Source organism: Rhipicephalus sanguineus, chromosome 3, assembly GCF_013339695.2.
Source record: "Rhipicephalus sanguineus isolate Rsan-2018 chromosome 3, BIME_Rsan_1.4, whole genome shotgun sequence".
Taxonomy (NCBI): Eukaryota; Metazoa; Arthropoda; class Arachnida; order Ixodida; family Ixodidae; genus Rhipicephalus; species Rhipicephalus sanguineus.
Window position 1 is genome coordinate 35,269,276 of NC_051178.1, and position 18,633 is coordinate 35,287,908.

At 48.3% G+C, this 18,633-nt stretch overlaps 1 protein-coding gene across 1 annotated transcript; it reads left to right on the plus strand.

The window, feature by feature from the left end:
* Nucleotides 1-318: 318 nt before the first annotated feature.
* LOC119386552 (heparan-sulfate 6-O-sulfotransferase 3-B) lies at nucleotides 319-18,361 on the plus strand. Its single transcript, XM_037653833.1, has 5 exons — nucleotides 319-1,073; nucleotides 4,281-4,458; nucleotides 7,522-7,835; nucleotides 11,767-11,864; nucleotides 17,718-18,361. Exons 1-4 carry the CDS (start codon nucleotides 592-594, stop codon nucleotides 11,855-11,857), a joined length of 1,065 nt encoding a protein of 354 aa, XP_037509761.1. The 5' UTR covers nucleotides 319-591; the 3' UTR covers nucleotides 11,858-11,864; nucleotides 17,718-18,361.
* Nucleotides 18,362-18,633: the final 272 nt, after the last annotated feature.

Sequence of the window (18,633 nt, forward strand, 5' to 3'; positions counted from 1 at the left end):
CAGCCACGTGGTGGCCAAAAAAACAAATATTAAAAAAAAAACACCCGAAGCGACTGTCACACCACTTTGTACCAACAGCACAAAGTTGTAAGCTCTATTAAGCTGCAATCTAGTGGCTTAACTAAAGAAACAAGCTCGAATCATGCAAAAAAAAAAAAAAGCACTTATCTGACGCTGTCATTCCGGAGCCCACGAAAAACACGTCCGTCCTCTAGCAGCACCACAACGCGTCCGTTGTGGTGCTGCTAGCGCTCGTTACCTGTCCCAGGCAACGAGCGCCGCCTCACGGATTTGTGGGGAACTGAGGGAACCGCCGTCGCGAGCGACGCGGCGGGCATCTAGTCAAGGAGGCTGGGCCCTCCCCGAGTTCTTTCCTTTCTCCGTGCTTTTCAGCATCTTTTCAGTCGCTTCGGCAGGCTTCCGTGGCTTCGGTATTTTGCGAGCCAATCCGGGCCCTTGAAGACGCGACAGCTCTGACAGCTCTTGTGCTGCTAGCGAAGGCGTGCCTTCTACGCCCATGTTCAACCTGTAGCTCTGCAGCCACTCTGCTGAGCGTACTACGTGCGTGCGTGCCGCGATGAGTGCGCGAGCATGGTCCGCGCCTTGCTTTGCGCACTCGTCGTGTTCGTGCTTGTGGTGGCAGCTTACCTCTTCCCGCGGCTGCCCAGCCACCGTGCGATGAGTGTCGGCCGCGCGGGGTTGGGTCCCCCGCGTTTCGTGACGCGCGAGGGTCGGCCCAGCAAGCTCTCCTTCGAAGACATGCTGCGCGACGATTTCGAGTTCGACATGCGCGGTTCGGACGTCATGGTGTTCCTGCACATCCAGAAGACGGGCGGCACCGTGTTCGGCCGGCACCTGGTGCGTGACCTGGCCCTGGAGCGGCCGTGCCAGTGCCTGCGCGGCCGCAAGCGCTGCCGATGTGCCCGGCCCCCGTCAGCGGGCGGCCAGCGCTCGTGGCTCTTCAGCCGCTACTCGACCGGCTGGAAGTGTGGCCTGCACGCCGACTGGACCGAGCTGACCGCCTGCGTCGACCACGCCATGGATCGCGCCGAGAAGGCACCCGCCAAGCGCCGGTAATTTCTACGTCGGTGCTCATCTTACGAGCACACGGAAAGACACGGGCGCGAGCGCTCCTTGTTTTAAACCTGTTGCTGTGCGAAAATCTGTACGCACAGCAACAACTATCGTTGAGCGCCAGATGTGGATATCGAAGGAGACTAGTGGTTTCACTTACACGCACACATTCACGCAACCAAAACACGTATACAGTCGCGATCTTTTTGAGCGCGGGGTCTTTTGTACTACATATGCGCGTAGAGTTACTGTATATGGATTGGCTCCTTATGCTACTTAAAGCTAGCATATACAGCATATGTCCGCATGCGCAGCGAGAGCAGCTTCGCGCGAATCACGTCATCGGAGCGCTCGCTTGTCGTCCAGTGCTAGCCGTTTTTTCGCTCTCGGTGGTGCCCGCACAATGACTATCCAAAATTGATTTCAAACGATGTGTCCCTGACGTTCAGTGCTATCTTAGCTGGAAATTGTTACTTAGTTTTTTTTCCGTTTTTCTTCCGGGTTCTTTTAGGCACAATCCAGAAAAGAGGCTGACAAACACAAATGTTCCTTCTTTTAAAGTGGCCACTTTTCACAAAATATTGAAACACCCAGAGAGCTAATTTTGTCATATTCTCTTTTGCACTAACCACTGCTGTGATTCTAGGAGACAGTATAGGTGTGGCACAACTTATTTGCTCTAGAAGGTGCTCTTGGCAAACAGGTACCCATAGCTCGTCTGCAGTCGCCGAATAAATGCCATGGCTTCATTTGTGCTCCCCCATATACTTTTGCAGATGTGATCGAGAGAACCGACGAGTGCGCTTTCAACATCTTTGCAGTGTGCACTGGCGCAAGGTTGTGCTGGAACACAAGATCAGCATCTGGGCTAGCAGTGTAGGCATCAATAAAACTTGTAGCTGGGCGAGTTGGTTCATACTTTAAGGAAAACTGGTATGTGCGAAATGATAAACACAGTCACACTAAGACAGACACGGATGTGCACAAACTTTCAACTGACGTTTCTTTTTCGTCACTCTACAATATATACGTGTGCACAGACATGCACACGTAAAGGCGGACACATTGTCACAAATTCACAGAATATAACAAGGCAGGCAAAAATTTCAACTCACTATCCAATAAAGAAATGAACGTGTCGCTTATGCAGGCATTGATTTCAAAGATATAAAGCCTCCTTCAATTCCCGGGCTGTGGAATCTCTGCTCTTGCCCAATATGTTAATGTTTTGGAAAATTGGTGTACACATGCAAGCTTGGCAATCATAGTAAAGAACTGCGCGAAAACTACAAGGACGAGACAGATGAAAGAGGACTAGCGCTGACTACCAACAAATGTGTTTATTTTCGTGGTGCAAATATATGCGCTTCTGGAACATGGAAAAGACGGAGGGAAGGGAGAGGATTTTCCTAGCACATGCGCACCTGCCGTGCTTTGTCAACGAAGCGTGGAACGCTCAACTGCGAAGATAGTTAATCTCTTTGTCAGTTAGTGTGATAGAAGGGGAGCTGATACTAGAGTGACCTGTCACATGGATGGCGAAGGCCTCATACATTTCGCGGGCACGATTATCACGATACCGGCGCACGATGCGCATCTTGTGAAAGATTGGAGTGCATCCACATGCGGCACAATGTATTGCCAGATTGCTACCTGTTTTGGTTCTAATATTGTTGGAATGTTCACACAGGCGATCGTTCACACAGCGGCTAGTCTGACCACTGTAGTTGCCGCCGCGGCATGTGGGAACCTCGTAGACAACACCCACCCTGCACGGGACGAAGTGGATGACATGATTCTTCTTGCACTCCTGACTTGAAGGACTTGAGTTGTTTACTCTCCTGCACAGCGAACTGAGTTTCATGGGTGCCGAATAGGTGCCGTTTACACTGGCGTGTGCGGCAGCTTTCTTGATGCGGTGGGACACTCCATGTAGATAGGGTATCACCACAAATTTCACTCCTTGGTCAAAGTGCTGGGGTGTAGTCGAAAATCGCCGCAGCTCCCTTAGGATGACTTCCGCTAAACCAGATAGAAGCTGTTCAGGAAAGCCTGCAGTTGTCAATCGCTGGACTTGTTTAGAGAAGCTTGTTCCAGCTTGGTGGGAACAGGATGTAATTAAGGCATTTTTCATTGCAGACAGCGCAATGGCACGCTTGACACTTTTTATTCACTTCTCCAGGCAGCTCTCGCTGACACTGTCCATGAAGGTATCAAAGTGTACGGTGCAGCCCGTTTTCAGAACGTGGTTCGCACAAGAGTCGCCAGGCTCATGGATCTGCTGCAGCTCTACATTTCCTCAACCGTCATCAAACAAGACGATGTCCTTACGTTCCGCGTAATGGCGTCTGCATAGCCCCGATCCTAAGTGACCTGCTCCTAGTGTGTTATGACAAGAAGCTACAAGAGGGCATCGGGCGGTTTGGCGTGGTGAGGACCTTCAGGTATGTGGATGATTTTGTGGTGCTGTTCCGGACGACTCCTAAAAAGACCAGAGTGGAAATATTGACAAGATTTTTGCCCACTTCTCTATGTGCTTTCCCGGGTTCTCATTCACCAAGGAGCTCCCCGCTAATGGTCAATTGCGTTTTCTTGACCTCATGTTGCACTTCGGTGCTGTGCACACGTGCTGGAACTATGTGCCCCACTCAGAGAAGGGTAGTCTTCCATTCATGTCTCACCATTCCAAGCTCGTCAAGCGTGCCATTGCCCTGTCTGCAATGAAAAATGCCTTAATTAGATCCCGCTCCCACGAAGTTGCAACAAGCTTCTCTCAACAAGTCCAGCGATTGACGACGGTTTAGCGAATCTGGTTTAGCGCAAGTCATCCTAAGGGAGCTGCGGTGATTTTCGACTACCCCGCAGCAATTTGATCAAGGAGCAAAATTTGCGGTGATACCCTATCTACATGGAGTGTCCCACTGCATCAAGAAAGCTGCCGCATGCAGTTGCGCGACACGTACTTTCAAACTTACTTTAAATATTTTCAGGCTATATTAGCTGTTGATATTTTGTAGATGCGTGTATGTCCACAAAGATCTATCCCACAAGTTATCGCGCCTTAAAAATTTTGTATCAGTGCTCCTTTAAAAAGCTTTTTAGGTGTTATGTGCAGCATCAGTTTGTAGCTCGTAGAATAAAACCTTGTGCGAAGCAGTAAGGTATGTGCTTAGAAAGGTAGCAGTGACGGATGGATGGACTTGCAGGTACTTCTATGTGACCCTCCTGCGGGAACCTGTAGCCCGTTTCTTGAGTGAGTTCCGGCATGTACAACGTGGTGCCACTTGGCGGGGTTCCCGCCACTTGTGCGGAGGTCGGGCCCCTACTGCCGACGAGCTGCCCCTCTGCTTCAATGGCACCGACTGGAGAGATGTCACCTTCCAGGTAAATCTGCTTTCTGAATTCATTGTCCACACTTCAGGGGCAATGCCAGCTACAGTAAAGTGCAATACAGAACACGCTGTTATGTTTATGGCATTATGCCCCCTTCCAGAAAGCAGTGTCTCAATGAAGTTCACTAGCGCTTTCATATTTTGGCTTCATTTCCAGATAAGTTTGTTTTTATCGCTCTCTTGCATGGACAGGTGCAGATGTGATCACGTGTGTAAGATGTATGCATTTGAGTGTTGCTGCTGTAATAAACAACAGCTCGTCCTTTTCACTACTTTGTCTGTGGTGTACGTTTCGGTGCTGAACCTTTTAGAAAGCGTGGCTTCGTCTGAAAATATAGCACTAATTTAGACACGGACAAGGGAAGAACACACGACCACGGGCACTTAATGTCAACAAAGCTTTTATTGCGCTTGCACAAATGCATATATAGCCTATTAAAAGAGACAGGTAAAAAAGTCACAGTTTAGCCGCAACGGCGAAGCAATGTATGCGATAGCAACAAATTGAAATGTAACGCGAAGAACGGAAAGCAGCTTGAAGTTTCTAGCGCGTCGCTCAAGCGCAAAGGACGCACGAAAAGAACACACACAGGGTGAGCGCAAACTATCAAGTGTCACAGTTGTTACTTATTTCTGTTTGAACAGCGTGCTCGTTTCACAAACACGGCCGCTGCAGCGAGCGAAGTGACCTTCGTATGCTCTGTAACTTCAGCGCGGACATCGCGGTGCAAGCACAAGACATACAACCCCGCCCTCCTCCCTCCACGAGACAAACGCGCACGCAGGTGACCACGCCCTGTAGGGCAAAGTGCACGGAGGCGCGCAACGCTACGAGCGGGTCGATGACCTTTAAAGCGCGCCCCTTGCACACTTCGCGCTATCTCGCTGGTGAGCAAGAAAGCACGCTGAAGTAAATGGTGTATATAAATAGCTCGCCGTTAGCATGCTGAAATACGGTGCTCCTCGTGGCCTAACCATCTGACGCCACGCGCTGCGGAGCGAGAGGTCGCCCGTTCAAGTCCACGCATCGGAAAGTATTTCTGAATTATTTTTCTTCGTGGCTTTTATATACATATACGGAACACGACGGCAACGCTGACGGCAAAACCAGCCGAGAATGTCCATATAATTGCTATCGCAATAAAAACTGGATTCTTACCAACGAGATTGCTTCTGAACACTTTAAAGCACGGCTTAATCCTGGAGGCATGCATGACATCCATCCGCTGCAAATGAAGCGACCATATAGCCATATACAGTCAACATCTAATTTTTCGGACATCATAGGGACCGCCGCGAAATTGTCCGAAAATTGGGGCAGTCCAAAAGAAATTCATACTTTATTCCACTCAACTGGTCAAATCACTGCAGCCACGTCCGAAACAGCTTCAATGCCTGCCAGTATAATTAGGCATTTTGGCGCGCGCGCCCACGCTCTCATGGATACATTCACTACCTGCTGTGTACCCCGCTTAAATACGTGCCAACCGCCAAGTGCAAATCTGCATCTCGTGATGAGTGCCGCGGATGCCAGCAAAGCGCGAAAAAAATTACGGCTCTCTCTCGTGGAGCATCATTGACGCCAAACACAAAGGCTGTGGCCAAAGAGCGGACAAGTCTGGACAAAAGCGGAGTCGTCCGGCTTTCCCCGATGCGCTACTGCGCCAAAATCTCTGCTGCCAAGCCGCATCTGCTGCCGCGTGAAACCAATCGCTCCTAGTTGTGTGCAGCATGTCGCCTACTAAGGTCATGGCGTCACTGCAGGGGCGCTGGCTGTGTCGTACACACGTGTTTGCCTTGGAAGTGTTCGTTATGCCTATGTTCCTGACGGCACACGGGCGCTGACGGCACACGGGCACGGCGATGGTGAGCTGCTTTCGTTTGTGAAAGCAACGTGTACGCAGTGCTCTTGGCGGTCTTGCACAAAGGCAGCATGAATGGCAGCGCGGCGTGTTTGGGTTATCGCCTTTTAAATGCGTACAGTACACGTACAACTGCTCTAGGCCACATGCACTACCAAGCAGTTAGCTGAAGATGCTTATCATATGGGTCGTCAGCGATTAAGCCGTACTGGCGCATTTGTCACCTGCCGCCATCACGCCTCCGTGCATTTCCGGTGCTTATCTGTAAAGATATCAGCGCAATTAGCCGTGACAGTGGTCTCTTCAGATTTTTCTATATGCTTCACACCATCACACTTTGGCATTGCGGCAAAGCTGCCTTTCGTACTCTGCTACGGCCACATATAGATCGACTCGCGAAATTGTTGGTTCAAACATAGGTGATGATAGACACGGCAGAAGTGGGGGCTTCAATTTATGCCGTTTCGGACCAGCAGTTTGGGCAGAAGGTCTGAAAAATTGGATGCTGAAAAGTTTAAGCGTCCGAAATTTCTGACATCATTATACGCTGACGTCTATGGGACTTGTAGCGATGCTGCAAAAGCGTTCAAACTTCCAAGCATGTCCAAAAAATCAACAGTTGACTGTATTCAGGGACAACTTCACAACTGCCACCGCTGAGGACACACCAAATTCTATAAGGACCGAAGTAGCGATGCAGAAACTTTTCCACACTGCCCTATTGGTGAAAAAGGCCCACACTCGCACATGATTGCCGGGTTAGTACATAACCTCACTGGCAAGTGTTACACGTCGAGGATTCGCGTTGCTGTTCCTGAATTTGCTCACATGCAAACTTTTAAGCCCTGTCAGCAAGCCGAATAAATTCATACTGATAGTAATGTCGGCCAGATCAAGGCATCAAGCATGATCATTGCGGCTGTAGAGCAACTGGAAAGGAGTGAACTCAGGAGTTCCTTTAATAGCAGTGCTGTATGCAAATGTAACATTTGGCAGAAGGTCATCCCAGGTATTGTGGTCTCGACTCAGATATGGAGTGTGTCAGCTTGGCGGTGTGCAATGACACCTGTGCAGAAAGGTTATCAAGTTTAGCATTATTAGGCTGTTATTGTAGGAATTACTTGCCTACTCTCAAAGTTTCAGTCAAATTGCAGTTAGCTGCTGATGACACTAGGTGTGGTGGTTATGTGTAGGAGTTCCTGGCATGCCCATCGAACCTGGCAGTGAACCGTCAGACGCGCATGCTGGCCGACCTGACCTTGGTTGGCTGCTACAATCGTTCGGGCATGAGTGAGCACGAGCGTGACCTGCTGCTGCTGGCCAGTGCACGAAAGAACTTGCGCCACACAGCCTTCTTTGGCTTGACGGAGGAGCAGCACCTTTCACAGCAGCTCTTCGAGGCTACCTTCGGCCTTCACTTTGTGCGCCCTTTCGAGCAGCTCAATGAAACACGCAGTACTGCTGCCCAGGGGCGTGTGCCACCTGAAGACCTCGAGGCTGTGCGCAGGTATGCACCTGCTTCCAATTTCTTGGCGGCTCAATGCTTACGGAGAGGGATTTGACTGAAAATTTCAGATAGAAATGTGTATATTAAGAAAAAGTGAGCATTTTTGTCATGACCCAATTAACTTTGAATCGTAGCCAGATTTGTATAGCAGTAGGTGCAAGTTATTACTGATACAATGAGTTAGGTAGGTTTTAAAAATTACCATACTTAGAGCATATAAGCCCTTGTAACGCACTTTTAAACTTAAAGAATAATTTATTGAGGTGAAGGTAATATGTACATTTTCTCTGGATGGGTGGCTTAATGGCATAGCACCTCCATGCTGCAGTGAAATCACTTTCACAGGTGGGTTATATGCTCTCAAATATACAAAATAAATGACTCGTTCGTTTTCAAAAGGCTATGTATTTTCAAAAGTATTACACGTACACACATGAAAGATATGTGAAAAGAACAAAAAATTCATCAAGTTCATACACCCTCTACAAGTACTCGGTATGTGCCGCTTTTGTGACACGACACACGTCCAGACGATAATCGAGCTCATTCCGTACATTTGGTAGCATAGTCAATTGTCTGCACTGCAGCACTGATGAGCTCGACTAATGATTGCAGTAGCGGGGTATGAAAGCAAGGTCCTTAATGTATCCGCCTCGGAAGAAGTTGCGGGGCGTTAAATCGGGGGATCTGGGAGGTTAGGGAACAGAGCTAGGTCGCCTATACGCTCAATCCAGCAATGCAGAATTTCATTGTTTAGGTAGTCATGAACTGGGATGATGTGCCAATGAGGGGTGCCCGGTCTTGTTGGAAGACGAAATTCCTGAAGTCGACACTGAGTTGCGAGAACAACCACAACTGCAACGCGACATTTACCAGCCACAGTTTGCTTAGCAAAGAAAGGTGCCAATACATCTTTGTTTGTGACACTGCACAGAAAACATTCACCTTTAAAGAATCTCAATTGTCACAACTGCACGTGACCTTGTGCTGCCACTTGGAATACATAATAAAAACATGGTGAGTTTGTGGCTCTTTTCATATATGTTTCATGTGCGTACATGTAATAGCTCTGAAAGGGCAGCCTTTTCAAAACAAATTAATCATTTATGCTAGCCTTGTGTGTATATATCCGTTCATTTTGAATACTTCCAACTTTCAAATAACCTAAATTCGTGTCGAAGTGAATTCGAATACTGTAATATTCATTCAAATATTCAAAGCCCCCGAATATTCGCCCATTCCTAGTTGTGGACTTGTCGTGGCAATGTTCGAAGGATCACCAACGATAACATTCCATTGGTACTTTTTTTTTGCAAGGCGTCTTCAAAAGTAAACAATGTTTTGCTACAACATGATTATTGCTTATTGTACAGCACTTTAAGCCCTGTCGCGTGTGTGTTAAACTCACCATTTATTACGACAAGTTTGCTTTCTCTCTGATGCGCAACCGAGGCCCCTGGTATGCACCCTTTCAACAAAGGCTTCTGAGGGCCGGCATAATCCTATCCAAGCTGCTGTAAATTGGCGTGACCCACCCTGAAAATTCACCTTGGACGGAGCGACGTCAGCCTCATGCGACAATAAAAAAAGGGGCGGGGGGGCTTGCTGCAAGCTGGTTTGTCCACACCACCGCAGCAGCATTTCTCCGACAGGAACGGCCATACAATATGGCAAAATCAACTTCCTCTGCAGGCCTCCTGGTGGAAGGTTGACTCAGCCGATAAGAAAAAGTACCAAAGGCTAACTCGCGTGACGTCGGCCGAGATGTCTGCTGTAAGCATAGATGCTGCTAAATATTTTGCAGCCCTTTTTTTATTGATCTCTTGCATCTCAGTGCATTCCCAAAGCAAAGTGGTACAGTTTGCACATGATGTGTTCCATGGTCGAACGATGAATGTCGCAAAGTGCCGTGAGAAGCAGAACAAAGCATGGAGGTTGCTTCGTGGCTCTCCGACAGCAGACAACCTGGTTAATTCAAAAAGATGATAAACCACCGGCTGCTACATTTCCGGAGTCTGTTAAGGTGTTTATTTGACGGCACTCAGCGACAATACGTGGTGGCGAACAGTCAAGGCAAAGCACGGACTCTCAGTGCAAGCAGCGTCCTTTCAGGAGAAGCCAAAGAGGATGACCCACTAGGAGGCGCTGGAGCGCGCAACCCATTAGTCAGTTCCAAGGCCTCGCTACAATTACCCCGGGTACGAAAAGGGAGCTGCCCGGTGACCCAACAGCTTGTCGCTATGAGCGGGTCATAGTAGGCCTTGAGGCGCTCCACCTTGACAGTGTCACGCCCTCGACGGCGCATGTCCAAAGATGGTTCGACGGGTTCAATCGATAGTTGACCGGAGATGTGCGCTCGACGACATGGTAGGGGTCTTCGTATTTTGGCAGTAGTTTTGAAGAGAGGCCAGTTGCAGTGGTAGGGACCAAGAGCCGTACGAGCGCTCCAGGGAGGAACGTGGGCTCAGAAGCGGTGGTGCCATCACGAATGCTCTTCTGCCACCCTTGTTCATGCGTTGTAAAGGTCTTGGCAAGCTCTCGACACTCTTCAGCAAACCTGGCTGTGTCAGAAATAGGTACACACTCAGATGGATCCGGCTTGTAGGGAAGGATGGTGTCGATTGTGTGCGACGGGCACCTTCCATACAATAAGAAGAGTGAAAAACCAGTAGTGCTCTGAGGGCCGGTATTATAGGCGTAGGTGAAGAAGGGCAGAATGGCATCACAATTTGTGTGATCGGCGACGTACAGCTGCCCAATTTTTTAACCTGAACACACGAGCGTCGACCACCGAGTCGATAAGCGCCGTATAACGAAGCTCAGCGGCGAAATTAACGAGAATACGCACATGAGCACAGTGAACAGTCTGGTGCAGCTTTCATCTGCCTAGATCTTATGCGAAACGGACCCAACCCCACCTGATTTTTGGTCCTTGCTTTTTTGTTATGTTTTTGGCTTGCAGTAGCAGATATCCTTTTTGTCTGAGGAAAATACTGCGTGAACCACAGGAAAAAGAGAAAAGAAAAAAAGAACTCTGATATGCATGTAGTATGATCAGTGGGTGTATATCACATCCCATCGGTCTCAAGTGCGACCACCTGACCTTTTCTTTGTAATTGATGGCAGCTTTCAGAAAAAAAAAAGAATGACGGTAAAGGTGCTAAAAAAAACCGGGGTGGTGCCCGTTTCTTGAAACGGCCTAGCAGAAGACATCTGCACAGGACTGCTCATAGCATGCATGCATGGGCGTATTCTCGTTCATTTCGCCACTGCGCTCCGCTATACAGTGCTTATCGACTCGCTTATCGACTATTTAACCTGCTCAGGTTAAATAATCGGGCGGCTGTACATTGAGAGCATGGCAGATGGCAGGGTACGGGGTTGAAGCTCCAGGGGCATTGTATGGGAGCACTGCACTCTCCACCAATTTGTTAAGGTGTTTATTTGACGGCACTCAGCGATAATACGCAGTGGCGACGGTCAAGGCACAGCACGGACTCTCAGCGCCAGCGGCGTCCTTTCAGGAGAAGCCAAAAAGGACGACCCACTAGAAGGTGCTGGAGAGTGCAACCCATTATTCAGTTCCAAGGCTTCGCTACAAGTCAAATGTGTCGAGCCATATAAGCGCAGGTTTCAAGCAGGCCATTTCATAATTGGCCTTTTCCATGTTCCTTTGCTGCCCTCTACGTCTTTGGTAGGGGCCTGGCAGGGGCATTCCACTACTTTTTGAACACACCTTGTAAGTATGAAGCAAGTGAAATTCATTGTTTACTATGGGGAAAGGGGGGCCAAGAGCCTTTCAGCTGTATTGCAGCTATGTTGTTCAAAGATTACCGTGCTTTCAAGCCACTACAGGGTAAGAAAAGAAAGGCTGATGTTATTGTCTTCGCGCAAAATGTGGCATACTCAACAGGGGAACTTTGGGTTGCAGGCTTAACCACTTGGATGTGCAGCTGTACGACTATGCACGCAAATTGATGTCCGAGCGGCTGCAGCGCCTTAAGGAACGTGGACCCAGCTAGCTGTCAGGTAGGTGACCCAAGGCTGCTTGCTACATGCAGCAAGCTCTTGATAATTCACACTCGAAGGGGGACCTCAGGAACTTGTTTGACTATTAGGACTTCTCATAAATATGACCTGGGTCAACATACCAACTTATGTTGTAAGGAAACATTCACAAACACGTACATACCACATTTTCTCGCGTATAACCCACCTTGCATATTCGCTGCACTCGCAACTACAAACCGCGGTAAAATACAATCAAGGAAAAAAATCCCCGTGTATTGCCGTGAAGCCGCCTTTCCTGCTTTACCTGAATAGTATGCCAAGCCAACTTGCTCACCGGAATTAGCATGTAAGCCACATTCCTGCTTTAGCTCCAAATGTTCTGCATATTTTGTGTTATACGTAAAAAATACGGTAGTACATGCCTTCCTGGGGACACGTAAAAAATACGGTACATGCCTTCCTGGGGACCTTAAAATTTCGGAGATTTGTAAAGCGGGCATGGGTGTACAGACCAGAGCTGTGCACGGGCCGTATTTCCGAGCCCGAGCCCGGCCCGGGCCCGCTGACTTTGTCGAAGGCCCGCCCGAGCCCGACGGCAAAGGGCTGCGAGCCCGCCCGGCCCGGCCTGGCCCGGCTTTTTGAAGGTTCGCTGCAAAAACAAAACATCGTTTTCCGGTAATTTGGCATTTTACTGAGCATATCAAATATGATCAAACGACACACGACGAACAGTCTCTATTAGACAGATCACAAATTACAAGTAGACCGCCTCGTGCCAGCAACAATGGAGTTCGCTCGCCAAAGCCGTCACGTGTATGGGGTATGCCCATGCAAGCGTCAGCTTGCACGAAGGGGATCTACGTCGGGTCGCCGTCGCATGCATCTTCACTCATATCTAACGCGAACAGTCGTAGCGCCGTCACTAGCTTAGGTGGTGTTACTTCTCTGTTTGTCGGAGTGCAAGAGAGCCAGTGCTTCACGTGCTCCCCTTTTGTTTAAAGTAGCGAATGGAAAGGAAAAGCGGTAAAGGGCGGTCGCAGAAATGGCGCTGCATGTGTGCTGGAAAACAATTCCCGCTCATTCTCTATATTTCGGGCTTGAGTCGGGCTTTGCGCCGGGCCCGAGCCCGGCCCGATAAAGCTCCAAGTAGCCCGAGCCCGGCCCGGGCCCGAGGTGAAAATACGTCGGCCCGCCCGAGCCCGGCCCGCGGGCCGGGTCGGGCTTTCGGGCTACCCGGAGCCCGTGCACACCTCTAGTACAGACCACAAGAAAACTGGCATGCGTTTCTATTTTCAACATCACAGACAGCTTTGAATGATTTCCATAGTGAAGGTAAAAAAAAAACCCCGAGGCACTGCGCCGACCAAAATGAAAATTAAAACACACAGAAAAAGATGTTTCGGCTCCCACACGGGAACCTTGTTCACAAGTGAAAATGATTTCCAGTAAAGTTTTTTTAGAGTCAGCGCGATCATACTACAGTAGAACCCCGCTGATACGTTTTTGAAGGGACTGTAGGAAATAAACGTAAGAGACGGGAAACGTAAGAGCCGAGAAACAGGAAAAACGACAAAATATTTAGTGGTACAGAATTTTATTTCAATGCTTTCGAGCAGCACGAAAATTGGCGCACTCAGCCGCGATCTAGTCGATGGATAGAAACGCGGAGCTAGGGATGGCCTCATCCACAAAATGTAATTAGTGTATGTGATTTTTATTAACACCAACAGCTGTAGGCATGAAAGAACTAAGCACACGCAATCACGACCAGCGCGGCGAGTCCGACCGTGAACCGCGCGCACGACCATGCGAGCTCCAACCAGCTCGAACTCCTCCCGTCCTCCGACAAATAACGATGATGATGAGTCTACTCCAACGCGATGGCAGTAAATGCCAATCTCGAAGGCCTTGCTTTCGCAAGCAATTACGTCATAGACGCCATGTTTGTGCAATGCAAATCTCGAAGGCTATGCTTTTGTCAATAGTAATTGCAAATCTCGAAGGCCTTGCTTTTGCGAGCAATTACGTCATAGACGCCATCTTTGCAATGCGAATCTTGAAGGCCATGCTTTTGTTTGCATCAATTGAAAGATCCTGTTGCTTGCGCCTCTCATGCGGCTAATATTACGGTCAAACTAGGCCAAGCTGCGTGAAAATGCACCATGGCCGCTCTCTTCGGTAGTCACTCAGTCCGCTCCGAGCGCACTTCGCGACGTATCATACGGGAACGGTCCGACAGTTACGATGTAACAGCGGGGTTCCCAATACATTGTATCCTATGGGAGCTATGCCGGGACCGGCGGAAAACGACGTAACAGCCGGGAAAACGCAGCAGTGAGGAACGTAACAGCGGGGTTCTACTGTAATACTCGTTATTATACAGAGCATGCAGGCATGTGTAATTAAAGGATAAAATGTGTTGTGCCCCACGACAGCTCGTAGACCATTCCCAATCTTGGTGTGCTTTTCCGCATGAAATCACTTTTCTTAAGCGTTCCGTACGCGATAGATCAAGGCCAGACCGTCTCGTCTTTAAGCCTGAAATGCTTTTAGTTCCCACAGTCGGCGGCCTTCAAGCGACCTTGAGCCAAACGCAAATGCCATTATCTAGGCACTTTAAAACAGACATCCTGGCACCCAGTCGAGAACCTGCATGGCGAATAGCAACGGGTTAGTGGACACTCTAGCGGCACAGCCACCGAGCCCACGAAGCGAGCGGCGCAGATCCGGTGGTTTTATAGCTGCCGTGATGATGGCTGTCGATGCAGATGGTGCCGGCCAGGCTGGACCGAGGACCAGGGACGGCAGTGGCGATACGGCCTGCCCAGTCGAAGCGTTGATAACTGTTGCTTCAAGATGCGTTGCGATAGCCGCAGGACTGTCACTTGTGTGATGCCATGAAGTAGACGGAATTGGCATGCGTGTTGAAGCGATGCCATCCGGGCCACGAAGAAGCATCAGGATGATAGTGTCGGTGAATACCTGCATGGGGAATAGCAACGGGTTAGTGGACACTCTAGTGGCACAGCCACCGAGCCCACCTAAGCGCTATCGCAATGAAAAGAAAGCAAGTCAGCTGTGGTCTCAGATCGCATGAAAGCATGGTGACAACTTGAATTACGGCACATTCGTTTAGAATGGCCACGTTTTCTGTTTAGCAACATCGCGCGCCGAATCGAGCAAGCGCGACCCGTCCTGGCGTCACGAATTTCGGTCACCACTATGCATTGGTTCAACACAAGTCTTGTCATTCGGCTATGTCACAAAACATTCACATAATGAGCTGGCAGCGGTGCGGCTGGTAACATGCAAGCAACTCCAAAAAAATATTGGTGGACTGCCTAAACCTTGTTGCCGCAGTGCCCTCAGCGAAAAAAAGAAATACAACCTTCCGCGGTGCATGCGCCAGTTAATAAAGACTGCTCTCGCCTGGAAATTTATTCTATTCTTCAGAGTGCGAATAGCTCCTTTGGAGCTCGGGATCACAGAGAGTGAGCTCTCTGATGTCCGCCAACAGGCGGCGGCGTCTTTTTTCTCGCCAATCGGGATGGCTTGCAAGATACCAGCCTTGTCGGCGACATCCGCATCCCAAACGATCGCTTCCAAAAAAACCGGGAGCTCGTTACATCTACTTCTACCACCTCTGCGACTACTCATGCTTTTTACTCACTTAAGCGGCGATAAGCTAACCACCATTTCAGGCGCTAACGCACGGCACGCGTGGTGCAGGATACGGAACTGCACTGCGTAGTCACAGAACACCTGAACAACAGGAGGGTGTGCAATGCAATGTGCCATGCTTCCTGCAGGCCATGCATCAGTACGCTTCTCTCCAACACCATCGCTTCGAAGGCAGGGACAGCATCGAGGTGCGCCCTTTCCCAATACCACCTAGAAGTTGCCACTCCCCGCAGCAGCAGCCTTGCGGCGCGTGATTTAAAAAATGCGTTCACAAAATCTCACTCTGAATTTCGTTCCCTTTCAGTGAAGTTACAGCGAATTTTCCCTGATAGAAGCACAAATTCCCTGAGTTTTCCCCGAGTATTTCCAGACTATCCAACATCCCTGAGAATTCCTGGTTTTCTCGCTTCCTGGTTGGTAGACTCCCCGATTTGCGTCTAGCTCGAATTTTCGCTCACAGACAACGGTGATTTTTCGCTCACAACCAACAATGCCGCCGCCGACACCGGAATTTCTGCAAAACGAGCTCTTTAATACTGTCGCGTTAAAATTATGATAATTTGTGGCATAGTGGATACCCTGCAAGTGTACTTGCATTAGTTGCCTCAAGAGACTTTACATGGGCTCTAGAGAGGCCACTCTTCCAGCTTTCACTGTTACTCTGCTGCATGTTCCGCACAGGCCTAGCATTTTTATCTGCAATTTTTAATGATGATGTTCCAAAGGTAGATGACAACTACATTCCAAAGGCAGCTACACGGCACCATACACCTGATGTTCATCTTGTCGCACTGAAACTAAGTTATCAGTGCTCGGAGGCTGGCGCGGGGTATTCATCGGGGGAGAAATCCCCAGGGGAATCAGAATCAATTTCAAATTTTATTGTTACTGTGAAATAAAGTTATTGCAGACAGTATACAGAAGGAGGTCCCGTAGTCGGAGACTGAATTGGGACCTCCTGTACATGATGAACATGAAAACAAATAAGACATAGCTTCGACAGGAAGGGAAAAAATTACAATAATAATAATGGTATAGGTGATCAAGCACATTTCATGATACAAAGAAAACATGTAAACACAAGATGTATTTAAAACAAACAAAAAAAGAAAAAAATATGCGACAGCATGCTTTAGGGGCTATGAGAATGAAATGCTATGTGTTGTTGTATCGGTTGACAAAGAGCTTTTTTAATTCTTTTACAAACGAGTGTACATTCATTGATTTTAGGACGGATGGGAGTGAATTCCATATGAAAAGTGAGCTAAAATGAGCGGTTTGTTTGCCATAGTTAGTGCGGGCTTTCGGTAAGATGGAAGTTTTTGCGGAAAGCAAATCTAGTGTTGTTGGTATTGAGAAGTGAGGAGGATGGGATGATGGAAATGGGAAATACCTCATTGATATGCTTGAATAACCATATGGCTAGATTATACTTAACCATATCGCGCACTGTAAGAACGTTGTAGATATAGAATAGTTGTTTGGAATTGGTGTTATATGAACTAGAAGTGACTATTTTAATTGCTTTGTTTTGAACAGTCTGTAACGGTGCGAGGTGAGTGTTGTAGGTAGTACCCCAGGTAGTTATACAGTAGTTGATGTGAGAATGAATAAATGCGTAGTATAGTGACAAGAGAATGGGACGTGAAAAAAAAGGGCGAGACCGAATGAGGATGCGTATACCATAAGACAGCTTTTTCTTGACATCTAAAATATGGCTGTGGAATTTTAAGAAGCAGGGATGCGGATCACGTGACAACGACATCACGGATTAGCGAGTGGCTCAGCCCTTCTGCACTGACTCGCTAATCCGTGACATTGTTGTCATATCATCCGCGATCCCCGCTTCTATCCCAAGGATTTCTCCCCTGTGTGTATACTATGACTGCACCTATTCGGTGTCAATTATTTTATCAGCAATGATTGGTGCTACGCAGTCTAATATTCTGTATCAAGTTGGGTGAGTTCGAAAGGTGCTGTTAAGTGGGCCTAAAGCAATTAGAAGCACTCGCCTTATATTTGGCAAAAGTTGTGGTGAAAACGTTATTCTATGATCATGATCAAGGAGATCCAGATCAAGCAACGCATCAATTGAAAGTGCCTATGTGGCATATAACAGTACCCATTGTCAACTGCCTTTTTTTTACTGTGCTATATTCTCTCACGTGAGTGGTTTTCTTTGTGCACTAGGGGAGCCGATTGACACGGCCTGCAGCTTCTGATGGACACCTTGCAAGTAAACCAGCTTTCGAGGGTAGTGGTTTTGTGCCCTCTGGTGTGCCACCTACCACAGCAGTCAGAAATGCAAGGACCAGCACAGCAAGGTGCCCTGCAGTGGAGCTCCAGCAATCAGAGGATGGCACCAGGGAACAGGAGGAAGAAACGAGGCCTCTGCTGAAGACTGTGTTGTGCTGGATGAGCGTCCAGATCTGTTCCCTTGGTTACCACTGCAAGGGCAGCTATCCAGCACATTTAGTGCAGTGTGGACTGAAAAAATTATGAGCTCTTGCCCTCACTCGGCCACCTGGTTTTATTTCCTTCACTTGCTTCTTAGCAATGTATAATTAAAGTGCAGGCATCTTACATGCCATTCTAGTCTGCTATTCAAATAGTTAGCATACACGCTCATGTAATTGTTTTTAACTGAAACACCTTCACTGCATTATGCTTCTAGAATAAACCTTATAAGCGAGTGAGCACCTGTTAAGCATAGTGCACCATAAAGTCATTTTGTTTGATGGCTATTTGTTTTTCTTCATTTGAAATGTTTGCAGGATTGGAGTGCAGTGAAAAATTTGAGCAACCAATTATAACAACCTTTTCTACAACCAGAATTTGCCCTTTAATTCTTTAAGCTGCAAGTATTGAAGGTGTTGAGCAGCTTAGCTCATTGCTTGCTGTCTCCATGGGGGCTCAGTAGTTGCGGTGCTCAGCTGTAGACTCGGAAGACGCAGTCGTCATCATCATCATCAGCCTGACTAGGCAGGGCAAAGGTCTCTCTCTGGTTTCACCAATCAAACCGGTCCTGTGCTTGCTGCAGCACATTATTCCCGCAAACTTCTTAATCTCATCTGCCCACCTAACTTTCTGCCACCTCCTCGCACAC

Coding starts and splice junctions, on each gene's coding strand:
- LOC119386552 (XM_037653833.1), top strand. CDS start 592: ATGGTCCGCGCCTTGCTTTGCGCACTCGTCGTGTTCGTGCTTGTGGTG. Junction 4,459..7,521: donor GGAGAGATGTCACCTTCCAG/GTAAATCTGCTT, acceptor GGTTATGTGTAG/GAGTTCCTGGCATGCCCATC. Junction 7,836..11,766: donor GACCTCGAGGCTGTGCGCAG/GTATGCACCTGC, acceptor TTTGGGTTGCAG/GCTTAACCACTTGGATGTGC.